Genomic DNA, 21,821 nt, shown 5'->3' with positions numbered 1-21,821 from the left:
TGGACCAAAGGAGGAAGTATTTTTTAAAGGACTCGGCCATTTTCAGTGATTGCTGGTGCACTATATAGAAGAGGAATCAATCAGATAATTAGGTAGTGTGTGCCCGATGAGGAGCAAAATGCGGTGTTACGGGAGGCCCATTATGGAAGCTCAAAAGCACATTACTCTAGAGAAATAATAAGTAAAAAGATAATGCAAGCTAGTCTATGGTGGCCAACAGTTCTTAATTGCACATATGTATGTTAAAGGATGTTTGCAGTGTATAAAAGCTGGTCAGCCAGGACCCACTTGTTAAGTATGGAGCCTGATTTACCCTTGTAATTTTCTGTGGTAAAAGCGCACATTTGTAAGGCCCCCATTATGAGGAGAATCCATCGTGCGTGAAGGAAAATCACTCACCGGAAACCAAAATTTTCACGGACAAGAATCAGGGGCAACTTTAAAGGCCTCGGGGGCGGAGGCCGGAAAGTGGTCGGAAAACAACCGGTCGGTTGGCCGGTGGTCGGAAGTCAATGGCCGGTGGCCGGTGGCCGAATTCAAAAGCGGTCTTGTCTTCTCAAGGGCGGCCACACATGGGCGGATTGGAGGGTCCGATTTGGACTTATTCGCACAAGGGCGGCTACACATGGCTGTCTCTCATAAGAGAGGGCAGCCCTTTTGGCCTATAAAAGGAGGCCATTTCTACACACATTTCAGAGTGTGAAGTTGATACAACAAGGTGAGTGTGAGGTGGTGAGAGTGAAGCAAGGCGGGAGCTCCATTAAGGGTATAATCCCTTTGTAAACTACTTCTTGTTTTGAAGTACTAAAGCCATTGAGTGGCTGCTTTCCCGTGGACGTAGCCCACATTGGGTGAACCACGTATATCGTGTGTACTCTCTCTCTCTCTCTACTCTATAATCTCTTGTGTGTGAAATCTATCTCTCTCCATTAAGTAATCTACTCAAAAATCTATTTAGCTACGTCTTATTTCCTAACAACTGGTATCAGAGCAAGGTTTGGTCGTAGCTAAATTATCTCAAGGAAAGGATTCCTTGAATTGAGTGGGAGTTATGGTGGAGGAAGGGAAGCTCAAGATTGAGAAGTTCAACGGCAAAAACTACCAACATTGGAAGATGCAGATTGAAGACTATCTCTACCAGAAGGACCTCTATTTGCCACTAGGCAGTATTGTGAAGAAGCCCGCAACAATGGCAGATGAAGCATGGATTGTCCTTGATCGAAAGGCACTAGGAACAATCCGGTTAAGCTTGGCGTCAACGGTGGCCTTCAATGTTTTGGAGATGAAGACAACGGAGGACTTGATGAAGTCACTTGACGACTTCTACGAGAAACCATCAGCATCCAATAAGGTATTTCTTATGAAGCGCTTGTTCAATCTAAAGATGAAAGAGAATGGTTCAGTTGCAGAACACCTAAATGACTTTAACACAAATATAAGTCAACTTCGATCAGTGAAATCAATTTTGATGACGAAGTACGAGCTCTCCTTATACTATCATCTCTACCGGATAGTTGGGACAGCCTTGTGATGGCTGTAAGTAATTCTATCTCTGGCACAAATACTCTTAAGTTTGATGATGTTATGGGTGTTCTCCTAAGCGAGGAAATGCGAAGGAGAAGCACAGGAGAATCATCAAGTGCTGCACTATCAGTGGAAACAAGAGGAAGGCTTAAGGAGAGGTTCAAAAACCGAAAGGGTCGTGATCGCTCAAGGCGGAGCAAGTCACGCACAAAGTCAGTTCTTGAATGTTGGAATTGCGGGAAGAAGGGCCACGTCAAGAAGGATTGCTGGTCCAAGAAGAAGAAGGAGACAGAGTCTCAAGACAACAAGCCAACATCGGAGGCCAATGTGGTAGGTAAAGTAGAGCAAGATGCTCTAATTCTCTCATTAGACAATGTGTCTAATTCCTGGATAGTAGATTCCGGGGCTTCATTCCATGCGACACCACACAAGCAACATTTCCAAGACTACACCAAAGGTAATTTTGGGTATGTATACTTGGGAGATGATGAAGCTTGTGAGATTGTCGGCAAAGGTACAGTTTCTGTCAAAATTGCTAACGGAAATGAGTGCAGCAACTACAGAAGTTGACAGTGCGGTGTGGCACTACCGACTTGGGCATATGAGTGCCAAAGGAATGCAAATCCTTCAAACAAAGAAGCTTCTACCAGGTTTGAAAGAAGTGGACTTAGAGTTCTGTGAAGATTGTGTTTATGGTAAACAAAAGAGGGTAAAATTTCAAAAAACAGGAAATGAAAGAAAAAATAAAAAACTTGAGTTGGTTCATTCTGATGTTTGAGGTCCTGCAAGTACACCATCACTTGGTGGCTCATTGTACTATGTAACATTCATAGACGATGCGACTAGAAAAACATGGGTTTATGTCATGAAGAATAAATCCGATGTATTTTCCATATTTCAAAGGTGGAAAGCCTTTGTGGAGAATGAAATAGGTACCAAGGTTAAATGCCTCAGATCTGACAATGGAGGCGAATATTGCAGCCAAGCTTTTGAAAGCTTTTGTGCTAGCAATGGCATTCGGAGGCAAAGGACAACCCCAAGGACACCTCAACAAAATGGGATTTCGGAAAGGATGAACAGGACAATCATGGAACAAGCACGAAGCATGCGGCTACATGCAGGCCTACCGCTTGAGCTTTGGGCGGAAGCTGTAAGTACGTCTGTGTACTTAATCAATCGGTCACCCTCAACGGCATTGGATGGGGGAGTTCCAGAAGAGGCATGGACAGGTAAACCAGTGAATTATGCATTTCTCAAAGTGTTTGGGTGTGAGGCTTTCATGCACATAGATAGAAGCCTAAGATCAAAGTTAGATGGAAAATCCAAAAAGTGTTTCTTCATTGGCTATGGAGAAGGAGACTTTGGGTATCGCCTATGGAATCCTGAAGATGGTAAAATCTTAAGGAGTAGGGATGTAATTTTTAACGAACAAAATATGTACAAAGATTACTTGGAAAGAAAACAAACAAAAGAAACAGGTGATGAGTACATGGAGCTTGAGGACGGTGAAGACTCAAGGACTGCAAACGGTGACAATGTGCAACAACGTCAACCAAATGAGGAGCCTCAACCTATTCCCCGAAGATCTACAAGAGCAAGTAGACCTCCACAAAGGTTTGTTCCTTCCTTCAACCATCTCTTGATCTCAGATTCTGGAGAGCCGGAATCATACGAAGAAGCTATGCAACATGAATCCAAAGACGAATGGACGAAGAGCATGCAAGTGGAGATGGACTCACTACATCGCAACCAAACATGGGAGTTGGTTGAGTTGCCTAAAGGTAAGCGGGCACTTCAAAAACACATGGGTGTACAAGTTGAAGGAAGAAGAAGGTGGGAAGAAAAGGTACAAGTCTAGGCTTGTGGTAAAAGGGTTTTCTCAAAAGAAAGGTATTGACTTCAATGAAATATTTTCTCATGTTGTAAAAATGAACTCAATTAGGCTTGTCTTAAGCCTTGTCGCTGCTCATGATTTACATCTCGAGCAAATGGATGTAAATACGGCATTCCCTCACGGTGACTTAGAGGAGGAAATCTACATGCTTCAACCAAAGGGGTATGAAGTAAAAGGTAAGGAGAAAATGGTTTGCAGATTAAAGAAGAGCTTGTCTGGTTTAAAGCAAGCATCAAGACAATGGTACTTGAAGTTTGATCGATGGATGTTGGATCATGGATTCACAAGATGCAACTCGGATCACTGCGTCTACACAAAGAATTTGGGAGATGGGAAATTCATCATCCTAATGTTGTATGTTAATGACATGTTGATTGCAAGTGCTAACATGCAGGACATCAAAGACCTAAAAGAGGAGCTGTCCAAATCTTTTTCAATGAAAGATTTAGGTGCTGCAAAGAGGATACTTGGTATGAAAATATCAAGGGACAGGACGAAGAAGACAATAAAGCTATCTCAAGAAGATTACATCAAGAAGGTGCTAGAAAGGTTTGCAATGCAAAATGCAAAACCAGTTTCTACACCTTTGGCTGGTCATTTTAAACTAACGAAGGATATGTGTCCAAAGACACAAGAGGAGATAGCCTATATGTCTAAAGTTCCATATGCTGCAGCGGTAGGTTCTCTAATGTATGCTATGGTCTGGACAAGGCTAGACATTGCACATGCAGTGGGAGTTGTGAGTAAGTTCATGGACAACCCAGGTAAAGAGCATTGGCAAGCTGTGAAGTGGATACTTAGGTATCTAAAAGGGACAACAACAAATGCTTTGTATTTTGGAGGAACTGATATTTTTCTAGAAGGGTATGCTGATGCAGATATGGCAGGTGACAAAGATACTCGAAGGAGCACTACTGGCTATGTGTTCACGGTTGGAGGCACAGCAGTAAGCTGGGCTTCAAAGCTGCAGAAAGTGGTTTCACTTTCTACCACGGAAGCAGAGTATGTAGCAATGACGGAGGCAAGCAAAGAAATTCTGTGGCTCCACAGATTCTTAGAAGAGCTTGGATTCAAACAAGACAATTGTGTCTTGTACAGTGATAGCCAAAGCGCTATCCATCTTGCAAAGAACTCAGCCTTTCATTCAAGGACAAAGCACATTGAGGTGAGATATCACTTCATATGCACCCTTTTGGAAGAGGGACAGCTAAAGCTAGGAAAGGTGCATACAAGTGAAAATCCTGCAGACATGTTTACAAAGGTGGTCAACAAGGAGAAGTTGAGCTTTTGCTCATCTTCAATCGGCATTCAAGGATAAGAAGCCAGAATGGAAAGCAATCACAGGTTTGGTTTGGAGATCAGTCTCCAAGTGGGAGATTGTTAAGTATGGAGCCTGATTTACCCTTGTAATTTTCTGTGGTAAAAGCGCACATTTGTAAGGCCCCCATTATGAGGAGAAGCCATCGTGCGTGAAGGAAAATCACTCACCGGAAACCAAAATTTTCACGGACAAGAATCAAGGGCAACTTTAAAGGCCTCGGGGGCGGAGGCCCCTGAGACTTTTTTTTTCGCCGGAATATTCTTTTTTGTCGGAATATTAGGGCCGGACGGCGGCCGAAAAGTGGTCGGAAAACAACCAGTCGGTTGGCCGGTGGTCGGAAGTCAATGGCCGGTGGCCGGTGGCCGAATTCAAAAGCGGACTTGTCTTCTCAAGGGCGGCCACACATGGGCGGATTGGAGGGTCCGATTTGGACTTATTCGCACAAGGGCGGCTACACATGGCTGTCTCTCATAAGAGAGGGCAGCCCTTTTGGCCTATAAAAGGAGGCCATTTCTACACACATTTCAGAGTGTGAAGTTGATGCAACAAGGTGAGTGTGAGGTGGTGAGAGTGAAGCAAGGCGGGAGCTCCATTAAGGGTATAATCCCTTTGTAAACTACTTCTTGTTTTGAAGTACTAGAGCCATTGAGTGGCTGCTTTCCCGTGGACGTAGCCCACATTGGGTGAACCACGTATATCGTGTGTACTCTCTCTCTCTCTCTACTCTATAATCTCTTGTGTGTGAAATCTATCTCTCTCCATTAAGTAATCTACTCAAAACTCTATTTAGCTACGTCTTATTTCCTAACACCACTGATCAGATGTCGGATCATCCTGTTATTCCTTTGGAGCCATTTCCGAAATGGGGGCCCGACTTTGTCGGACCCATTAAGCCTAAGGCCCTCGGGACTGTGAGTAGATACATATTGGTGGCTATAAATTATGTTACAAAATGGGTGGAGGTAGAAGCATTGATAGATAATATGGTAGCTAGTGTAACAAGATTTCTTTATGAAAATATTATGACAAGATTTGAATTTCCAATTGAACTAGTTTCTAATTAGGGGACACATTTTTTGAATTTAGTTATTGAAGAGTTGACTGCTGCACACATGATGATGCATAATAATTTGACATCGTATCATCCACAAGCAAACGAACAGGCAGAAAGTTCAAATAAGGTATTGCTGAAGATTGTGTCTAACAATAAGAAGGATTGGGATGATAAGCTTGATTTTGTGTTATGGTCCTTTAGGACATAATAAAATTGCAACATGGATGAGTCCTTTCAGGCTAGTGTATGGTTTGGAGGTGGTAGTGTCCATGGAATATCTTGTTCAGAGTCTGAGGATAGCAACAGAGCATCGGATGAGTTAGACGAGTCCTTCAAGCATCAAAGAGATCACTTACTAAAGTTGGAGGAGGATCAAGTTATCAACTCTTACATAGTGGAAGTCATACAAAAATGTCACCAACCTTGGGTGAATAGACATGTGAAGTTCTGACTGGGTTATGGCATATAACTCAAAGTTGGGGCCACATCCTGGTAAGCTCAAATTATGGTACATTGGACCATATCGGATCATTGCGGATTCGGGGCAAGGCACATTCAAATTGAGAGATTATTTTGGGATGGATTTATTGAAGCCAATAAATGGATTCCAACTCAAGTTGTTTACATGCACCATACCCAAGGAGGTGTATCTGCAGGAGGAGTTAAATCCAGCAAAAGCGGATTTGCCATTGGCATGAAATTTTCTTAATTTGTGAGATAATTCAAATTTGGGGGTGTCAAGTCATTTGATTAGCCTCAAAGCGAGGGCACATCATTATAAGTATCATACAGGAGGATATTTTGCATGGGATTAAGTCATTTCACCCACTACCCTCTTGTGTCTACATGAGTTATTCTCACGAAGGTACCATGCTGCCGTTAGCACTAGAGAGGCCAAATAAGCTAAGAGCACGCGTTAGAATCTGAGGTTGCTGCAGCAGGTGAAACTTCTCCAGTAGGTAGGTCTTCCCGCATGATGACACCGTGCAAGGCAAAGGAGGAAGCTATGCTGAAGATGGGAATTGTAGCGGCATCTGCAATCGTAGTAGTCATAGACGTAGATGAAGGGGGTGATGAAGCGTAGGGTAGCCTGTTGGAGTCGCCAATTGATACGGCTAACCCTAGTATGACTACGCGGCTAAAGCGTATTGGATGATGGGATTTTGAAACCAAATCATGGAAAGCTTGGGGGGCACCAGAGAATGTAGAAAATATTTTGGGTTTGTTGCAGCAAGGAGAAGGAGATACATTAGAAGGTGTGAAGATAACGCCTGAGGTAGTGTCCAATGTCTTTGGCTTGCCTTTGGTGGAAGATTCCTCGATGATGAAGGTGACAAATCATGTCATGCGCATAGAGTTTGGGGCACTCGCACAGGGTCAAAGAATTATTTTATGGTCAGATTTGTTGTGAAGGAGGCACATTAAGTGGTATTTCGACCAAGTGTGCCTGATGGTGAAGAATACATATATGAGCAAGGCTGCTTTTTAGTCATTGCTCATAGTAGAGAGAAATGTGCCAGTGGATTGGGCCACTTGGGTTTTTTCAAAGATTACATGTGGACGATCATATAGATAAGCTTTGGAATACACACTTGGACCGACTAACTCCTTATTTAGCAGGTTTGTATACTTTTGTTTCAGGAACTTTTGAGAAGGTGCAAAAGAGCATAGTGAAGAATGCTACCGAGAAGAAAAGGAGACTTAGCTGGGCAAAAACATAGCCAAGCAAGGTGCAGATTACTGAGACGGAGGATATTCCACCAAAACTGGAATCTCCCATTCAGGATGTAGAGAATGCTAAGGGAAAGAAGCTAGGGAAGAAAATTAAGTTTGTAAAGAAGAACAAGCAACCTGAGGTTGTTGAAGCTCATGTGCAGGAATTGAATGTCTCTATGAGCTGAATTTCTACGTTGATGTGGGTCATAAAAGATGTGGAAGCTGCAATGGCTTGTGCTTAGTCCATTCAGAATTTTATTTTGAAACAAAAGGAGGACCTAGAGGCTGCTAAAGACAGAGCTGAATAGAACTCAGAGACATTGAAAGCCCTTCAAGTGGAGGATCAGCAGTATAGTGAATTGCAGAAGTATGTTGCAGAATTGGAAGGGAAGATTAGGCACATTAAGGTGTCCAAGGTGAGTGATTATTAGAATTTCACATAACCTTGGATGAATTCGAGGCATGGATTGATGCATTTGAGGCTGATGTGATGGCAGGGATGACTGATTTGCAGAAGGAATTCGGAAAGTGCAGGAAAAAAATACGTTGTTGTAGGTTCGGGCACATGCTTTAAGTTCTCTAGAGAAGGAAGTATTGGAGGACAATGTAGAGATGCAAGGAGTAGTCCCAACCACAGATGAGGTAGAAGAACTGAAGCACCGATTGCATGAGAAATCAGAAGAGCTATGGGGTGATGTGAAAAAGACGCTTGGTGATTGGATGCAAAAACTGATTAAAGATTTAGAGAAGTTGTTTGTCAAAGCAGAGGACAAGGAGTTGCATGCCCATAACAGAATTTTGAAGGAACAAGTGGTGACTATGGAGGCAAAACAGGCAATGTTGGTAGAACAAATAGTGGTTTTAGGAAATGCGAGGTGTGGAATGTGAAACATATTGATGACATCAGTTTAGAAATTGGAAAATTTGTGTTCCTAGTTGTGTAGTCAAGACAAGTAGGAAGCAATGGCTCAAAAGACACAACTCCCTCTCTAATTCATCTTTGTTTCACGGGTTGTATTATATGAATGACACTATGATGGAAAATGCAAAATAGTGACATTCATAGAGGAAAAGGTAGCATAGTGTCATGTGTATGGGGGGTCTCACCACTATATGGCATGGGCTCCCTCAACATGGGGGATCTAGGGCCCAAATTAGGCAACATGGAGTGGCTTGTCATCCGATGCCTGGGTGAGCTAAGAGTGAACTAGGGAGAACTATGCGATGAACTAAGGTATTATACACTTGTTGTGCCCACATAGACAGTTGTGCTTGATGGGTGGTGATAAGGCTTTCACATGGGAACCATGAGGCCCCGAGTTCAGCCACACCTATTTCACCCTAGTTCACCCCCTAGTACACCCTAGTTTACACTAGCGATTGGATGGCAGAGATCAAAGCCACATGACGTTGCCTAATTTGGGTCCTCGATTCCTCTTGAACTGAACTTGAACTGCCATTTTTGGCCCCTAGTTCACCCTAGTACACTCCAGTTCACTCCTAGTTCATCCTTGTGATCGAGCGATAGAGATCAACGGCACTCAATGCCGCCTAATTTGGGCCCTAAATTCTTTTTGAAGGGGATCCCGTGCCATAGAGTGACCCTCGACACGAAAGGGCACATGGTAGTAAATGAAGGGGGAGCAGTGGGATCAACGGTGAGGGGTTGCGCACGCGAATCTTGAGGACATTGGAGGGCTCAAAAAGTTTGGCGATCGAGGCCACTCACGAGATTTGAACCTTGAACCCGGGCGGGTGTCGTGTGAGGCTCATGGCCTATCCAACCCTCCCGTGCGTATATGGTGCCCATGGTGGGAAACAAATGCATGATAAATAAACTTGGATAGGGACAAAAGTAAACTAGGACAAAAATGGTAAACTCGGACGGTCGAGCCGACCTCGCATCGCACGTGTCTAGTTCCTCGCCCTAGAGGCTAGATGAGCCTAGATCCCATCGTGGGGTCTTCATTTTAAGACCCCGTGCCCTTTAGTCCTGACATAGAGTGACGAGGCAGGAGCGTTTCTTTAATCTCTCTCTGGAAAGTTTGGATGCCGCATTGGCATAATGCTACTCTCTCTCTCTCTCTCTCTCTCTCTCTCTCTCTCTGTGTAGAGTGACGAGGCAGGAGCGTTTCTTTAGGCCCCTGTCAGACTGGGCCGCACGCCCTTGCTGAGGTGGATGGCCCCTGACCACCATGGTCGTGCGTGAGAGGGTGCTGGACTCCAGCCACTGTTGGGAATGGTGTCGCATTGGGGCAGTTGGCAGAACCTGGAAAAGCTGATGCGCAACGAATCAGATCGCAGCTTTAGCGTTGGAGCTGAGGTTGGGCGGGCAAAGGAAGCCGGCACACTTCATGGAAAAGTTGGCCGCTGAGGTGGAGAGCCAGCTCAGCCGTGCAACCATGGGCAGCAACCCAGTGTGACAAGGGCATCCGTGGGCGCGACACTTGATTGGCGGATTAGAGAGAAAAAGGTGGCCGCCTGGCCCAATGGGACACATGCCTTAATCTCTCTCTGGAAAGTTTGGATGCCGCATTGCCGTAGGCTAATGCTACTCTCTGTCTCTCTCTCTCTCCGTCCAGTAGTTATTCAAAGTTCTTGGTTCTCTCTAACTCGCCACCCCGACGATGGATGCAGCTCCAGGAGAAGATGTGCGCATGTTCAGACTGAGCGTGGACGTGCGGAGCTTCAAGGCCGGGCTGAGGCTACCAATGAAGGCCATCAACGCCTGTGTGCGTGTAGTTCTGCCGCCTGAAATTGTCAAGCTCGCCATGGCCACTCCCAACTCTGCAAATGCGGCCAAACTCACAGCTCCCCTCCGTACCCACCCACCTGTTATGGCCCAGAAGGGTTCGGAAGTGACTCTTTCCAACGGGTAAGCTGCAGTTCCATCTTGTGTATGTGGACGCCACACATGGTCTGTAGAGTGTTGTATTACGTGTGTGTGTGTGTGTGTGTGTGTACGCATGCGCGCCCGTGCGTACACACAGAGAGAGAGAGAGAGAGATTTGGGACTGAGTCTACATTTGTCCTGAAATTAGAGCAAATATTATCTGAGTGATCGGGATGCTCCCCTCATCGCAGTTTAATTAGGGGTTGAGCTATGGCCTATCAAGGCATCAAAGGAAGAAGCATCAAATAGATTTTGCCCTTGGGCAGAGGCTTCCTTTGTATCTTTCTATCTATTGAGGAATGTGCCACTTTTTTGATGGAGGGAACTATCATTCGTTCCTGCTGTTAGGGTGGGTGTCTCGTATAGGTCTATTATCTAGCACCCACCTGAGTTGGCCCTTGGTGTGCTAAAGAAGAGAATCAGAGTAGAAATAATTTAGCAACTTTCTAACCAAAACATATCCTAAATTTTTTTGTAAATTATGTTCGAGTTGAATGATTGTTGTTTAGAGAGAGCACCGTGTGTTAGAGACATTGGATGGTGCATGTAGTTCTAAAAATGGCATAAAAACTGTCAAATAATTTGCATTTGTTGGGCATGCAAAAAGATTTTGACAATTTGTTTTTGGTACAGACTGGCATATGCTGATGTGTGGCTCATGATGCCCTACTGCTTTCAGCTTTGTGTCTTTGGAGCTCCCTGCTTCTGTAAGCGGTCTCGCTGCTGCGCTTGCCCAAGATCTTTGTCTACAAGCACAAGTCTTCCATCGTGACAAGTAAGCACTTGATTACCATTCACTTCATGTACTATTTTTCAATGCACCTCTGTATCTTGAATTGAAAACAACAGGAGCATCAAGAAACATCAATTAGACACATGTTGGAATCAAAATAAGCAGTCAATCTTATATCTTTTTCTGTAGATATGTAGTTGACGGCCTGATTGGAATTGCTTCAATCCCAATGGCCTCTCTGATGAAGGAACCTTGGCTTGACGGCTATGCTCCTGTGTACTCCCCTTCTGATCATTCAGGGCAAGATGCTCAGGTTTGCTTTGAACCAAATCGTATTTGATAAACTGGACATCAAAACTACACTTTTTCACACTTTGTTATAAGTTTGTCTGCTTTCTCAAATTGGTTATCAGGTAATTGTTGGAACATTGCGAGTAGTACTTTCAGCCGAAGATCTTGGCCCGGCTAACACGTTGATCCACAAGCCCACTCAGGGAACTTCAAAAGAGAGAGCCATCTCCCCTTTTCCTAGCTTAGAAGATCCATTTTTCCTATTGAAGCGGGCCTTTAATGATAATTTCCCATCCAAAGTTGTTGGTGTGCAAACAGAGTCTCAGGAGGAGGAGTGTGGTGAAAAGAGAAAGACAAGCCCAGATGCTCAGAAAACTGACAGGGCTCCAAAAATGTTAAGCAAGGTAAAAGCATTAAGACCCCTCAAAGGGAACCAAGAGAAGTTGGTGCAAAATCCTGTAGCAGACGTAGATAGGGCAGTTCCTTCTTCACATGCAGACGAGAAGCTCAGGAGATATGAGTTGGAATGGGAGTTTGAGAGGTGGTGCCGTGCTGAAGAGGCTAAGTGGAGGGCAGGTCTCAAAGATAAGGAGACAAAGAGATTGGCAGCACTTGATGCTGAGTGGAAGCAAAAAGAGAAGGAGCGCATTCTTGACATTGATAAGACTCGCTCTGAGCTCAGCAATCTGGAGGCTAAGTTTCGGTGGGCATCTTACAACAGCTTATTGTTTGGTCGATTCTTTCCTCGATGATGTAAGTTTTATTCTGTTTTTTCCCTGAAGGGCTAAACTTTTTGCATTGGAGAAGAGAGAGCGCACGCTTGTGATTGCTGAAGAAGAAGCCTTGTTGAGAAGGGAAGCTTGGACTCGAGATTGTGCTCAGCGAGCAGCTGATGCAGAGGTAGTCCTTTTTAGTGGCCTTGTTGGCTTTGCCAACATTTATACTGTCTAAAAAGGATGGTTGCTTTACTTCATTTGTGTATTGTTTCTAAAAAGTTTGTTGATAAGTAGGAATGTTGGTCTATGAATAGTAATCTCTTTTTTTTTTTTTTGCTTTTGAGGGATAAAGTGTCCTATAATTCAATATGGATAAACTGAAGTTGCAGTCTCAATTGTGCATCTATAGGTTCTGATTTGTGAAGTTTTCAATGGAGTTGTGACCACTCGGCATTGTGCAAGTTCTTACTCATTCTACCAGTGCATTTGGTCCATTCACGAAAATTTTGTTTTTTATTTCTTTTAGGTGTTATTTCGCAGCTTCTTAGAGTTAGGCTTTACCAGCCCTACTTTAAGCCAGGGTGCACCTTTAAAAATGTTTTTGTACCACATATGTTCAAAAGAGCGGTATTATAATTGATAAAATTTATATTATTTTAAATTATTTTACTTACAAAAAGGGGTTTTTAATTGAGTTTAATAGGGAAAAGGGACCATTTTTTTGCCTCACAATATGTAAGTACATGACCATTTGAACACACATGATGTACATGGTTTTTGATAAGTGCACCCCCAAAGGCCTGGAGCCTTGACAATTCACACAATCTCAGATTCAAATGAAATGCATGCTCATACTTATGTGCACTTTTGCTGACGCACATAACTATGAGAGCATCTCTCTATTTGAAGTTCCACAGTCCCTATTGGTTAGGCACATAACTGTGAAAGCATCTCTCTATTTGAAGTTCTACAGTCACTATTGGTGCTTGAGCATGTAGCAAGGATGTCATACTATTAAATCTTAAAGACTTAGCATGAGGGAATTGGCAGTTATATTGCATCAGCAAGATTCAGTATTTACTACTCTGATTGTATGGATACCCTGCATGGTCATAGTAACAACTTGAAGACCACCCCCCCTCTTATCTTTGCTGTCCTTTCCTTTTTTTCCGTCTTTGTTCTATGTAATAATTCTTGATTGGTTTGTCTACATGTTTAGAGTTCATGGGTTTGGGCAAGAGAGTATCCATGAGTGTGTTTCTACATATGTGGGCAGTTGAAAGAACAGACGTGTGCGCACACACTTTTTAATAGTAAAGATGTATTTTACTATTGATGGGAAACTTCAAGACACGGAAAACCCATGAAGAATGTTACATGGGTTTGTCTACATGAGTTCATGGGTTTGTGCAAGAGTGTGTCCCTAAGTGTGTTTCTACATGTGTAGGTAGTATGAAAGAACAAGTGGATGGATACGACTGTCCGGGACCAGGGAGACTCTTTGGAGGTGGGGGAGGTGGAACTCCCAACGCCACTTTCTGGGCTCTGGTCATCACTGTATCGGGGGTGGAGGAGTGGTATCAAACTGTTGGATGAAGGACAACACCTTGTTCTTATCTTTTAACCCAAACAAAGTATCAAACATGACACTTAGACCGCCATCCTTGAATTCTTTCTTAGCCTTTCTTTTGTGCTCTAAATCTAGGTCCTCGTCATCAAAGTGAACTGCACATCGACGGCGTTTCCTTCTCGAAACATGTGCTTCACCTCTAGGTCCCTTTTTTGCTAGATCGGACAAAGTAAGTTTCTTACCCGAAAAGACTTGGACTTCTGTCCATTGCAAGTCGATGAATGATTCAAGCTCTTTCTATGTTTGCTTACTTGGGGCTTTATCTCCCTCTGAATGTGCTCTGCTGTGAGGGGAAAATTTGAACTCTTCTTGTTGGTAGAGGATGTTGATCTCGTAATGGGTTTGCTACCTTTTGCCCTTCAATCATCGGGTGATTTTGTACCATGTGTCTATACCTTGCACTTTCCTTCAAGGGTGAATGTGGGCTTATCCTGGATTTATCTAGGTATATTTTGTAGTTGTATAGCGGACATGCAGACTTCACATTGTGAAGTCTTCATCCGAGTTACGACCAATTGATATTGTGCTAATTCTTTCTATCTTTTGTGGTGCGCATGCCCTATCAACTATCTCATTTTTTGTGCTAATTTTCCGATTTAATGCTGCTAGGCTTCATTATGGCTGAGTCTGCCCTTGATCTCCGGAGTCATGACAAAAACTCAGTACGCTGAACTTTGTGTTTATGTATGCTCATATGTGTGTGTGTGTGGTGTGTGTGTGTGGGAGCATATGTTAGTTGTCACAAACTGCCGACGTGTCAAGCCACTAAAGACCAGAGCTGACTTGCACATCCTGGCCGAGGGGCCTAAATTTTAAGAAGCAGTAGCAAAAGAAGTTTTACCAACTTGCAAAGTCTTGCTGAGTGGCCTATTTTTAAAGAAGAGTTCCCACCAACTTATGGGACCCCGTCCGATGGGGCCCAAGTGACCTAGAGAGATTAAATAAAGTAGGACCCACTCACACACAATTTCTCTTGCGTAAATGACTAATGATGTGGCAGTTGTACGGACACTTGCATTTTAAATTTTACAACGTGGCAGGCTGTACGGACTTCTACGAATTGCGCTGGCAGGTGATGACGTTCTGTCCATTTTGGTTTGCTTCCGCGGCCTGAGGAGAGAGTACCTTCCGCTGGTTCCGAGATCGGGATTGTCTTGGAGACCCTGTGTATGGCAGCTTCAATTGCTTCCAAGGCTGTAGGTGTTCCTATAGTACACGTTTTGGTTCGTGACATTCATACCCTCCCGAAGGTGGTTCTCCTTCCAGAGGGTGAAGTATTCGGGACTCCCAAATTAGTGCTTCATTTGCAGACAGATGGGCCACTTAGCGAAGGTCTATCCTTGTCGGAGATCTCGACCCGCATCGCATGCTCAACCCCCAAGGTTGAACATGTCCAGTAGACAGGTACCCAACCAGGACACACAGGCTGGCACTTTGATAGAGGCTAGCGACCAACCAGCTGATGACTGGCAGCAGGTGCTCAGCCGCCGTCGATGGGAACGGGCTCGCCACACCGCCTCCCCCGGTGACTGACCTCCTATAGCCCAATAGCATTGGGTTCCGACAAGGAACCGTTTTGACCCTTTGCAGCAGGAGTCCCCTGAGGAGTCTCCCTCCACCTCAGTTTCACTATTACCCCCCCCACCCCCCTCCACTTTTAGACTCCTCGGCCCTGCCTCCACCTCCCTCCACCCCCACCTCGCGCTCCCCCCCTTTCTCCCGTTGGGCCCTCAGCCTCATAACCCAACCCATCCCACACCCCTCCTTGGACACAAGGCACTGGATCCTCATCTGGAGCTCGACGCTCTCTTGGTAGTAATTTCGCAACGAGCCGAATGGCTCGGGAGGGACAACCCTACTTGAGGATGCCACTTCTGGTACATGCCTCTCCTTTTGCATCAATCCCCCGTGGGCTGACCAGCTTTGACATTAGGCGACGGTGGGATTTCTTTGACTACAGCTTCACACGTTTTCTCAGTAACCCTTCTCCCGACCTTGAGGTGGCTTGCTTCTGAGTTGACGTTCTCTTCCTAGCAGCCAGAGGCACCGAGGCTTTGGACTCAGCGCTAGGTTTCTCCGTTCTGTTGTGTGGCAAGGATCACACAAAGTGGACCTTGCACACATTTCTTGATTGGCTAGAGTTCTCATACCACACAGTGGACATAGGGGTGACAAATTTGATACAAACACTTTGGCCTCTAGCCAAGTTCAGTGTGATGCCACCGGATGTAGACACCTTGTGGTTCACTTTTTTGCCGACACTCAGAGCTGTCCTTGCTATGCAATTGTACATGCGGATTCTTGGACAGAGGATGTAGCCCTACGGATTGCATGCTCTGCTTGGGCCTGGGTGGGACAGTCACTTCAGACGCGTCAATCTAGAGGTCGCTCGGATACGGATTACTTCCCATCCAGGCCGGCCTCGAAGATAGCGAGGTTGGTTGTTCTTGCAGCATCGGTCTTATCTCACTGATCCCATGAGGATTGTCTCGTGGAATGTGCAGGGTTTAGGTGGGCCCCGGTTTCAGTGCCAGAGGGGTCGCTTGCGTTAGGAGCTTCAGAGATGTCTTGTGGGTGGTATGATTGATATTCTTATGCTTCAGGAGCACTATCTTTGTGAGAGCCGCATTCGACGATGTGGTTAGATTCTACGTGACTTCTTTGAGACATTTTGGTCAGCTGCTGTTGGGCCTGGAGGCTGGAAGCATTCAAGGAGGGGTATGTATGACTATTGCGGACTCATGGCAGTAGGCCATCGTGGATAGAGTTATTATTGTGCCTGGTAGGGCCCAACGGATTACTATGCAGGTTCGTGGTTACCTCGTGGGCTTCCTTAACATTTATGCGCCCAATGTGGCAAGTGCACGAGTTGAGTTTTGGTCACATATTGTAGAGTCTTTGCCGCATGCAGAGTAGTGGTGTGTTGAGGGAGACTTCAACATGTTGGAAGACCCCTTGATAGGATTGGAGGTAGCCATGCTATTGTACACAGGGTTGAGTTGGTAGCTTGGGAGCGTTTATGTCTGACCTTGAGGATTTCAGATGTATAACAACATTCAGGCTTTGTGCGGCTCCCAAACAGCTTATCTTTCTCTCGCTCTGACCACAGAGCAGAAGGAGTGAATCTATCTCGGATAGATAGCTTCTACATGAGTCACCGTATTGAGACATGGGAGGATCTGTTTGTATTCTGGCAGAGACTTCTTTCCTAGATCATGTAGCAGCGATTCTTACTGTGACAGACAGATAGAGGAGTGGGAGTGTGATGGTGCGCATCGCCGAGAGGATTTTGCTAGATACAAAGCTCAGAGAGCGGGTGGTGGCACCTTGGACATAGAGTTTGAACACTCAAGGCTCCCCTGCTAGCAGAGTGGCCACTGGACTTGCTGAGCTTAGTCTCTTCTTCCTTCAGGAGTCTGCAGCTTGCTAGGCTGCAGCCAAGGAGGAGGAGAAGCGGCTCAGACGAGGCATTGCTTCCTTGCAGCGGATGCAGGAGCGCCACCCTGATAGTCCTTGGCTAGAGGAGCAGATGCAGCAAGCTCGACAGGAGTTGACCACCATTGAGGAGCGATATCACGAGTTTGCCTTTCTTCTGCAGGCATCTCAATGGACCCAACTGGATGGCAGAGTTACTAGCGAGTACTTTGAGACTGTGGGGCCTCACCATGCGTACACTAGTGCTAGCCAGTTGAGGTGACCTAATGGGTCAGTTGCTTCAGAGCATGAGGATATACGTGCGGTTGCTACTGACTTTTACCGTGAGTTTCTTTCAGCTGAGCCACAGTCAGAGAGCTAAGGTGCTTACAGAAAGCAGATTTGGGCACAGATGCCTTGCCTAGTTACTGATGAGATGCATCAGAGACTTGAGATGCCTCTTCAGCTTGAGGAGCTCCATGAGGCCCTTAGGGCACTCCCCTGAGGTAGCTACCCAAGGGAGGATGGTTTGACTCCTAGCTTTTTCTTGGAGTATTGGGAGCTCCTTGGTTTGGATCTATGTAGCACCTACGAGCATATTTTGCACACTGGTGAGATGCCTGACAATATGCGTGAGGGTCTGATTTACCTCATTCCCAAGGAGGGAGGCTCCTTGGAGACTCAACACTGGCGGACCATCACTATTCTCAACTCAACTTACAAAATCTTAGCAAAGCCTCCGAGTTTGAGGATTCATCCGCTACTTGAGGGATTTATACATGGGACTCATACAGGTTTCGTCAAGGAGCGCAGTATCCTTGACAACATCTTTACCTTCTGGGAGGCGTCTGCCCTCGCACGTCTCAGAGGAGAGGATCTTGTGATACTCCTTGATTTTGAGAAGGCTTACGACAGAGTTGACTGGGATTTCCTGAGGGGCACTCTGTGCAAGATGGGCTTTTTTGATGCTTGGATCAGAGTGTCAGCTCTTTACAGATGTGCGCACAGTCAGGTGCTCTTGGCAGGGGGAAGAGGGGAACGCTTCATGCTCATGCGTTCGGTTACACAGGGTTTTCCTCTTGCCCCCTTCCTTTTTCTCTTCTATGCTGAGGCGATGAGAAGATTTTTGACTTCATAGGAGGTTGGTTTGTGTGGTTTAGAGCTCCCTATTAGGGGAGACGAGTTGCTTTCTCACGGGGACGTGCACCACGTGCCAACGAAAAAGAACAAATTGAACAACTTTAAGCATTTCAAATAGCAACTGAACTGAAAGAGATGCATGACACACGAGACGAGGAGTGGCCGAGTTCCACCCCAAGAGAGCATTGGCCTCAAACCTTGGTGCCCCTTTCGGTATTTCTTTATAATGCTTGAATTCTGTACAACACGGGTACTCCATCCTCTGCACCTCACACGGAGCACCAGAATGAGCCCTTGGCTTATATTTAAAGGCCCTTGGCCATGAAAAGCAGTTACATGAAAAGTTTTCAATCTCAAAAGCATTTGGTTTCCAAAAACTGGCGCTTAAAGCTGCCTAGCGTAAATCACGGAAATCCCTACAGGTTGCCACGTCAGCACAGTCAGCGTGAAACGCGAAAATCCATACAGGTAGCCATGCTAGCAAGTTAGCGCATAATGTGGAATTCCGAATTGGCTTGCCACATCATCAGGATCCACGCAAGTCTTTGTGTGTGTGTGTGTGTGGGTCCTGCTTTACTTTATGGCTTTAGGTCCCCCGGGCCCCATCGGACGGGGTCCCGTAAGCTGGTGGGAACTCTTCTTTCAAAATAGGCCACTCGGCAAGACTTTGCAAGCTGGTAAAACTTCTTCTGTTGCTTGTTCTTCTTAGGGTTTAGGCCCCTCGGCCGGGATCTATAAGTTGGCTCCGTTCTTTAGTGGCTTGACACGTCAGCAGTTTATGACATTCTTGATGTTGAGTTTGTTGATGACTCAGACATGTACTTGGAGGGCCATGAGGCCAATTTGCATAGGTGTGAGCAGGCTCTCGAGGTGTTTTGTTGTGCATCAGGAGCATTGATCAGCTAGAGGAAGACTGTTGCTTTCTAGGTTGGCAGTGCTTCTATGTTGACTGGTTGTAGCGGAGATAATGTGTCGTGCCCTCTATAGTGGGTGCTCCTTAGTGCAATGTGCGTGAGATCTCACTCCACAGAATGCAAACAAGAAGACAATGAACAACAATGAGCATGAACAACATGAACATCGACTAACTCAAAGAAACCAATACAGACTCTAGCATGGCAGCACACTTAGCTCCAACCCAGATCTCATAGGTACAGTGGGGGTGTCAAGGCTCAACTATGCAGGGATGGTGCAGACGTGTTGTGTACAACTCAAGATGACAGACTCTAGACGACTGACCACACAAAAGTAGATGATGATGCGTGTTTCCCATTGGAACCAACCACTCATATGTATCTCCTAAGAGCCACCAACAGCTGGCACATATCCCAATCCAGCTCAGCCTGTCTCCTAATTGAGGTGGTGGTGATTTGGCCACGGTGTCCACTGGACCACCATCCGTAACACTTGCCACTATCCAAGCGAGAGTTCGCCCAGTGTGAACTCAAGCCCCACTACAACTAATTGCTTGTCCCATGCCAGTGACACTGTAGCCCTACTACAGGTTGCCAGTGGCCACGATGTCCACTAGACCACCATCCGTAACACTTGCCACGTGTCACTACCCAGGCGAGAGTCCGCCCAGTGTGAACTCAAGCCCAACTGCAACTAACTGCTTGTCCCATGCCAGTGACACTGAAGCCCTGCTACAGGTTGCCCGCCACAAGACTACTCACCGTCCCGGTGAGATAGAACAGTGAAACTAGAGAGAACAGTGAAACACCAGAAAAAATGCAGTATACTCTAACTGAAGAAGGTAATGTTTGGAGAAGATTCTGAGTTCCTAGGAGGAAGGTACCAATGAAGCAATGCCCGGTTTTAGATTGACACGTGGATCTCGGTTGCAATGAAACTTTGTGAAAATTTTCGGTTTTCTTTAAGGCAATGCTCAAACTCGGACTAGAATGCGCATGTAGCAGTTGTTTCTAACACTGGAGGGTTAAATGCACCTGTAGTAGTTGCTGCTAACACTGGAGGCTTGAGGGAAGGGTTGAGGGGGTGCTTAGTGGTCTAGGGAGGGAATAGGCGAGGGGAGAGAGATGGGTGGTAGGGGGAGGGTAGGGGCGAGAGGAGTAGGTATGGACGAGGAGAGGAGAGGGGGTGGCTAGGGGCGAGGGGTGGGTAGGGGCGAGTGGGTGAGGGGTAGTAGGTAGGGGCGAGTAGAAGTAGAGAGGGGCGAGAGTAGTAGGTAGGGGCGAGTAGGAGTAGAGAGGGGAGAGGGGTAGTAGGTAGGGGCGAGTAGGAGTAGGTAGGGGGCGAGTAGGAGTAGAGAGGGGCGAGGCCAAGTAGGTAGGGGCGAGTAGTAGGAGTAGAGAGGGGCGAGGGGTAGTAGGTAGGGTCGAGTAGGAGTAGGTCCCTAGGGGCGAGGCCAAGTAGGTAGGGAGCGAGGTGGGAGGGAGGGGGTGGGTAGGGGGTTGATAGAGGCGAGGGTAATTTAGAGGTGGATAAGGGCGAGGGGGTGTGGGGAGGGGCAAGTGTGTGTAGATAGGGGCCAGGGCAAGGGAGAGGTGGATAGGGACGAGGGGGTGTGGAACGGGGCGAGGGGATGTGGAGAGATGGCGAGGGGCTGGGTAGGAAACAACATAGGAAATAGCAGACAAGAGCAAGAGAGACAGACACAATGAGAACATAGCAGATACCATGACTTGAGTTGTTATAATGGCAGCACCGACAACGACAACAAAATTCCTCCTACTGCACTCCTTTGCGAGGTTACCAATTGTAAATGATTTTAGTAAAGGGCCAACTGAGCAATCAACCACTGTGACTTGTACACTAGTTGTTGGCTCAAGCGGCTCGTTGGGCTTAGTTACGGTAGGAACACAGGAAAAGGGTGTGACCTCAGGCAAAGGTTGAATAGATAGTCCATAACAAGGCGTAGACTTGGTAGCTTCCAACCACTCTAACAGATCTTCGTCTGACCCTTCAGGTGTAGTAGGCTGTTCTTGTTTAGGGTTTCCATTGACAAAGAAACTTACTGCACAACGGGATCCATGCCTCCTTCTAGGCGAATGGGTTGCATTGGGGAGCCAGGAGTATGTATCCACATGGCGTCGTTTCCCCAATCATGAAGTGCTTTATTGTGTTGCAGCCATGGCCTACCGATGAGCAAGGGAAATCGGCCCGAACCACAACAAAATCCAAGTTAAAGGTAAAGTCTTGTACCTGCAGAGGCACTTTGTCCACCATGCCCACTGGGTAGACTGTCCACTGGTCGGCCAATGCAACTGTGAAGGGAGCTGGGCGAGTAGGTTGTAGACCTAGAGCTAACATAGTGAACTCAGGCTTCAAATTGATGCCAACTCCACCATCCACTATCACTCCTGAGAAGTGCTGCCCCAAGACAGACACGATGAGATGAGGGCTTCTATAATCAGTGAGGGGAGCAACGGGATGGGATATCATATAGGACCTTGATGGTTGCACCGGGAGGAGCCCGCCACTAGGACCTGCTCCCGGGTAAAATGACTGAATAATTGCAAGGGTGTCACTTCT

General features: G+C 46.0%; 1 protein-coding gene across 2 annotated transcripts in view; it reads left to right on the top strand.

The window, feature by feature from the left end:
- Window positions 1-10,057: 10,057 nt before the first annotated feature.
- LOC147431043 (uncharacterized) overlaps window positions 10,058-21,821 on the top strand; it is a 63,098-nt gene continuing 51,334 nt past the window's right edge. The window contains exons 1-5 of one of the 2 annotated variants that reach the window (XM_086494506.1): window positions 10,058-10,384; window positions 11,082-11,177; window positions 11,325-11,448; window positions 11,549-12,129; window positions 12,209-12,326. In XM_086494506.1, the coding sequence (XP_086350632.1) occupies window positions 10,137-10,384; window positions 11,082-11,177; window positions 11,325-11,448; window positions 11,549-12,129; window positions 12,209-12,326 (1,167 nt within the window). In that variant the 5' untranslated portion in view covers window positions 10,058-10,136. Of the gene's footprint in view, window positions 10,385-11,035; window positions 11,178-11,324; window positions 11,449-11,548; window positions 12,130-12,208; window positions 12,327-21,821 lie in introns of both variants that reach the window. The other variant, XM_086494507.1, reaches the window with a different exon arrangement.

The sequence above is a fragment of the Adiantum capillus-veneris genome, chromosome 21 (genome assembly GCF_014529385.1).
Source record: "Adiantum capillus-veneris isolate H3 chromosome 21, ASM1452938v2, whole genome shotgun sequence".
NCBI lineage: Eukaryota > Viridiplantae > Streptophyta > Polypodiopsida > Polypodiales > Pteridaceae > Adiantum > Adiantum capillus-veneris.
This window is presented reverse-complemented; position numbering and strand designations above follow the sequence as displayed.